The sequence below is a fragment of the Scleropages formosus genome, chromosome 20, assembly GCF_900964775.1.
Source record: "Scleropages formosus chromosome 20, fSclFor1.1, whole genome shotgun sequence".
Taxonomy (NCBI): Eukaryota; Metazoa; Chordata; class Actinopteri; order Osteoglossiformes; family Osteoglossidae; genus Scleropages; species Scleropages formosus.
Window position 1 is genome coordinate 3,879,500 of NC_041825.1, and position 6,000 is coordinate 3,885,499.

The 6,000-nt window shown below is 40.8% G+C and overlaps 1 protein-coding gene across 1 annotated transcript; it reads left to right on the forward strand.

Annotated features, from left to right (window-relative positions):
- The first annotated feature begins 1,158 nt into the window (after positions 1-1,158).
- Positions 1,159-5,613, forward strand: LOC108923902 (apoptosis regulator BAX-like). The gene is made up of 6 exons (XM_018734939.2): positions 1,159-1,234; positions 2,667-2,715; positions 2,888-3,046; positions 3,529-3,664; positions 4,056-4,160; positions 4,276-5,613. The coding sequence occupies exons 1-6, from the start codon at positions 1,204-1,206 to the stop codon at positions 4,375-4,377; spliced, it is 582 nt and encodes a 193-aa protein (XP_018590455.1). The 5' UTR covers positions 1,159-1,203; the 3' UTR covers positions 4,378-5,613.
- The last annotated feature ends 387 nt before the right edge of the window (positions 5,614-6,000 follow it).

Genomic DNA, 6,000 nt, shown 5'->3' on the forward strand with positions numbered 1-6,000 from the left:
CTGATGCATTTGTAGGCCATAACCAGGGTCTTAAATTTGATCCGAGCAGCTATAGGAAGCCAATGCAGAGAAACGAGTATGGGAGATACATGCAAATGCTTAGACAAGTCAAACACAACTCGGGCAGCAGCGTTCTGAATCAGCTGCAGAGGTTTGATGGCTGTAACAGGAAGGCCACACCGGAGAGAGTTGCAGTATCCAGACGGGATGTCACCGTGGCCTGGACAAGTAGTTGGGCAGCGTCAGTTGTGAAGTAGGGATGGATCCTGAGGATGTTATGCAGGATATATCTGCAGGTCCGGGCTGTGGCTTCGATGTGCCGAGAGAAAGATAGGATCGAGTCGGTCGTCGCTCCTAGACTCTTAGCCGAGGAGGTAGGCGAAACGAGTGAGTTTTCAACTTTTATCAATAGATCATGACAGGAGGAGAGGCCAGCTGGGAGGTGTAGGATCTCTGTTTTGGAGAGGTTTAGTTGGAGGTGGTGATCAGACGATCCATGCAGAGATGTCTGACAGGCAGGCAGCGATGTGTGCGGAAATGTCTGGCGCTCCAGGTGGCAAAGAGAGGAAGAGCTGGGTATCATCAGCATAGCAGTGGTATTTGAATCCATGGGACGTAATGACACGGCCGAGGAAGGAGGAGTAGATCGAGAAGAGCAGAGGACCCAGTAGTGAGCCCTGCGGGACGCTGATTGAGAGAGGCAGAGGAGAAAAATGAGCGCTCCGCCAGACCACTTGATAGGATCTGTCAGATAGGTAGGACTCAAACCATCTTAGTGCATCTTTTATTGCCTTCAAGTACACTTTGTAGTACCGTATTGCTCCTGTACAAGGTGGTAAAATAAAGCCGAAAGATGAGATTTGATGACATTCCTAGAGGACAGAAGAAAAAAGCACTATTCAGCTGACAAAAGTAGTTAACTGGCATTTAGCAGTCAGTTAATTGCTGGAGAACTTCTGGAATGCAGTTAATCCAGGACAAATTTTCAAACTGCAATTTTATTAGGGATCGTGAGTAAAGAACACCTGAGTTTTGGGAAACCTTCTTACTTTTCCAAATCATTAGATGAATTAAAAGGCGCGTTTCCGCACGTCAGCTTCAGGCACCGGCTACCCGGGTCACTCCGCCCACCCTCGTGCGATAGCACGTGACCCAAGCGGAAGCGCATGAAGCACGTTTCAAGACTGCTTTCAGTTTAATGACATGGCCGAGTCGACAGAAGGAAATAGCAGAGGTACGTTGCGAGTTCGGCAACTGAGGTCACGTTGTCTGTCTGTGTGTGATTTACACCGAAAGTGTGTCGATCAGTCATCCGTCGAGTATTTTCCTCCCCGCCACCGTTTGATTCGGCGCGAGATGGAGAGCCGCTCGAGACGGATGACGTAATGGCGCGGCAAGCGCGCGACTGACGTGTGTTTGCCTGCGCAGCAAAGGCGGCATCTGCGTTTTGTGAACATTTCCTAAGTTCCCCTCAAATTATGCCACGATGCGGCTTCCAAATATGCCGACAGCCCCACAAAAACAGAAGCTGCGCCGATGAGGAAACGAGTCGAACTTGTCCGTTTCGATCACACACACACGCTTCCTGTCCTAGTCTAGTGGTGGAGACGTGCTGCGCAGCTGTTCTGTCAGTTAGAGTGTTCAAAAAAAAAAAATTGAAAATTTCTTTCGGTGGCGCGAACTTAACCGTCATGTACTTTTTATTTACTGTAAAACCTTTCTTTCTAGTTGCGAAACTTTATGTGGGTCCAGGGAAAGTGGGTGTTTGCTTTTTCTCTCCGTCCCAGAAGCAGGTCTCATTGGAGAGATGGTGGTGTCGGTGTGGTGGTTGTTGTTGTTGTTGTTCGTTATATTCAGTTTTATCCAGAGTAAAACAACATTTCAGGGCACAGAAAAAAAGACTCTTTCCCAGTTAACTCGAGGTGGAAGTCACAACCATAAGATTAATATAAATGTGGGATTCATAAAATATTTATATATATAATTAATAAATATATAATTTTGTGCTCCATCAGAAAAAAACAAAGCTTGATTTCTCAAATTGAATTTTTATCAACTTTAACATACATGCATAATTACGTGAATGTTTAATGGAAACTTTAAAAAAAAACTGCAGTAACATTTGTCACTAATAAGTAATTGTATTACTCTTATTTTAAAAAAAAAGTGTGTAAAAATAGTTTTAATATGTACTTATCATTCTCAGATGTTTTTATGAAGTATTCAGTTACCATTTGTCTGGCTGTTAATTTCTCAATAGAAACACTTGCAGTGATTTGCTTTTAAATTTATCTCACACTTTTCTGCCAAAAAAAAAAACTTTAAAATTTTTAAGCTACTTACAATCATGGACCTGTCTGTAAAGTATATTGTAGCAATTCAGGGTAAATACCTAAATCACTGTATTGGGGCTGGGATTTGAACCAGTGTCCTTCAGGGCAGGGTAGTGGCTCTAACAACTATGCCACTTGCTGCTCCCACAACGCTGCCCTGCAACTATACCAAACAAAACTGTATTTTTTTGTTCTTGAGGGAAAATATGCTTAACGTGAAGTTTCCTTTGTTAAGTGCTTTTGTAATTTTTTTTTTTTTTTTTTTTTTTTTTTTTTTTTTTTTTTGCTTTAAACTAATGTTTTGATGCCCTTTCACTAATGGTATCTTTCTAGGTAATGTCAGCGATCTCATTTTAGAGACTGGAGCAGTTTTGCTCAAAGAGTGAGTACTTTTGCTGCCTGCATTTAATTATGTATTTAAATATGTGTTACCATCTGGCCATTTGCTGGTAACTCCTGCAGGGCGGGGGAGAGAGGAGGGGGCAGCAAATGTGGCACATATTGTGTTTATGATGAACACATGCATTTATAACAGCCTTTGTCCTCCAATACAGCTTTATCGCTGATCGGGTGCGTCGCCACTGTGGTGAAGATTTAAATATCACTCATTTGCAACTGGGGGGAGGTGAGCTGTGCAACCCCACCCACAAAGAATTGGCACAGTGCCTTAAACGGATAGGCGATGACCTGGACAACAATACAGAACTGCAGAGGTGAAGGGTCCTTGAATATTTGTATATCCATTTTTGTATGCTTTGCCTTCTGAAATGACGTATTTTACATTTCAAGTGACTGAATATACCATGATGTTAACTAGAATTGCCCAGCTCTATGAATAAGCAAATTCGAAATTGCATGCGGTAAGTCTTCTGACATTGTAAGTCACTTGAGTGAAAAGTTTCAGTTAAATTCATAGTAGAGCCCAATCTGCTGTTTCCCTTGTGATATTAGATTTTCTTTAACCCATGACTGTAATTTTTTTTTTTTTTTTTTTAAAAGACAAAGGGGTTTAGGACAGCTAGTATGAGTGTCTGTCCTATAATGTCTGAGACAGTACTTTTTTACAGAGTAAAATAAACTGTATCAATAAAGATGATTAGAGTGTATTGTTATAATGGTGGAATGAACGTGAGTCGATTAAAAATAACTAGAGTCGGTAAGTGACTACAGGATGCATCTGTGTTGTGTTCAATAGAATGATCGATGACCCGAACCTCAAGGCTACCAAGGACGTGTTCATCCAAATAGCTTGTCAGATTTTCTCCGATGGCAAGTACAGCTGGGGTCGTGTGGTGGCGCTCTTCTACTTTGCTTGCAGGCTGGTCGTGAAAGTGAGTGAGTTGTCCTCATTTTGCTCATTTGTCAGTAATTTCTGTCTGTTTGCCAGATCTGTATGTATCTTCTCGTTTGCATTACATTTCCAACAGCTTCTTATTCCTTCTTTCCCTTAGCTTTCTTATTTGGTAGACACCCATTAAAAAGACTTTTAATTTGCCCACTTTTTTTTTTTTGAGGACTGTAAAGTTTATTTGTTTTTACGTGTGAGATTTTCAATGGGCCATTGCTCTCATTGCAGTTATTAAATATTGCTCAGGTATGAATATGTCACAAAATACGAGACATTTCAGTTGACCGTTGTGCTCCGCATGTATGAATCACTCAATACAATGATCAGTATAATCACTCAAGCGTTCTGGGATTGTCGTTCCTGCCCCCCTGTAGGCACTTCTCCAGAAAGTCCCTGATATAATCCAAGCCATAATCACCTGGACCATCAACTTCTTGCGGGACCATGTGGTCAGTTGGATCAGAGAGCGCGGTGGCTGGGTGAGCACGTCTACCTGCTTGACCAACGATTAGTTACTGGAGGGAGTTCTTGGGTAACGGTGGTGATGGTGGTGGTGATGATGATGATGATGCCTGTGCAACGCTTTCCATACAGGAGGACATCCGGTCATACTTTGGGACGCCCACCTGGCAGATGGTTGGCATCTTCCTGGCAGGTGTCATCACTGCCCTCCTGGTCATTCACAAAATGGGATAAGAAAGGAGAGAGGAGTCTGGTCACAAAGAGTCCACTTCGAGGGGAAAGTTGGACCAGACAAAGCTTGGTTTTGTCACTCATGTCATACACACATGTCCAGATGTCAAGCGTAAAATACGGTAGAGGCAATGAGGTATGACGGGCTTCCGAGTCCTGGGAGAATTCGGGAAGGCTGGATTGCGACATATCGTGAAGGTTGGGAGTTCATTTTATCACTTGTTAAGATCAAATCTAAGCAGGACCGATTTATTTCACACCACGTCGTCCTTTATCCTTTCAAGCTACCATACCTTTCTACCTCAGCACCATACAAGTGCACTATGTGTAAGTGACAAATGAAACGCCTTGTGTACGTGCAGCAGGTTTTTTTTTTTTTTTTTTCTTTAAAAAAAAAAAAATGAATATTTGGTGTCTTGTATTACATATCTGACTTTCCGTTATAGGTATGTTATTGCAGTTGCACAGTTTGGTACTTGGTGTAGCACATATCAAGATACCGGGAGCTCGTTGCGTCACTTCACATTTACATCTATTCATTTAGCAGACACTTTTCTCAAGTGATATACATTTCATAGAAAATACAATTTGTGCATTACCTTAATTTGCTATACCTTTGGATTCTTAAACGAAATTGTGGTGCAACGTGTATTTGTTGCTCATTAATTTCTTTGTGAAACTTAGTTTCACTCAAACTTTTGTTGTCAGCGCATGGATAGGACAAGCCGAATTTAATTAATCTTGTAAATTGAACAAATTAGTCCTTAAAACCCAAAGTAGAGCAGTGTTTTGAATATTTAAGATTTTGACAATTTTCTAATGAATAAAAAAAGCTAATTGGTTGCTGTTTTATACTCTCCCAAAATTTAACCAATTTAATTTGACTATGCATTGATGTCAATATATAGTACTTGAATAAGTGCAGTGTAGATGTATGAAGCCGAACTTGAAATAAGTGCTGAGGAACTGCAATAAAGGTGCGTGTAGATATTTGATTTATTTATGTGGGGGCTGGGGTTCATCAATGGGGCTAAGTTTATTCAAATGTCGGAGCTGTATATGGATTTTTTTTTTTTTTTTTTTTTTTTTTGATGAGTGAAAGGATATGAACAAATATGTTGCATTGTTGTGTAAAAAATGACAAATTGTTTTATATGCACTTAGTGCAAGTTCAGTTTTTTTTTTTTTTGGTCTGGTTGTATTTCTGGAATTGTCACCTGGATTGTCCTTCACAGTTTACGCTGACACAAATAAAATTATTTCTATATAGCAATAATAGAACAGTTGTGAAACTTGTATGTTTCATAGATGTATGCTAAGAATACGTATCTACCTGACTGATAAACAAGAGACACATTTCCCAGATTTAACAAATTATTTAATCCATCATGAATATGAAAGCGTGTGGGTGAGTGAGGTTCCCTGTGATGGATTGACATCTCATCCAGGGTGTACCCCTCCCAGCTTTCTGCCCAGGGATTCCAGCATAGGTTCTGGACCACCACCACCCTAACCAGGACAAGCACTTAACAAAAGTGAGTGATTGAATATAAATCCATGATTACAAAATATAGTTTTTATAATCCATTGTCCAGCCTTTCTGATGACCACTGCTTAGACTATATA

Bases quoted from the DNA above. Each gene is read 5' to 3' on its own strand.
- LOC108923902 (XM_018734939.2), top strand. From the start codon at position 1,204: ATGGCCGAGTCGACAGAAGGAAATAGCAGAG. The intron at 1,235-2,666 runs GTACGTTGCGAG...GTATCTTTCTAG, and splicing joins GACAGAAGGAAATAGCAGAG to GTAATGTCAGCGATCTCATT. The intron at 2,716-2,887 runs GTGAGTACTTTT...CCTCCAATACAG, and splicing joins GGAGCAGTTTTGCTCAAAGA to CTTTATCGCTGATCGGGTGC.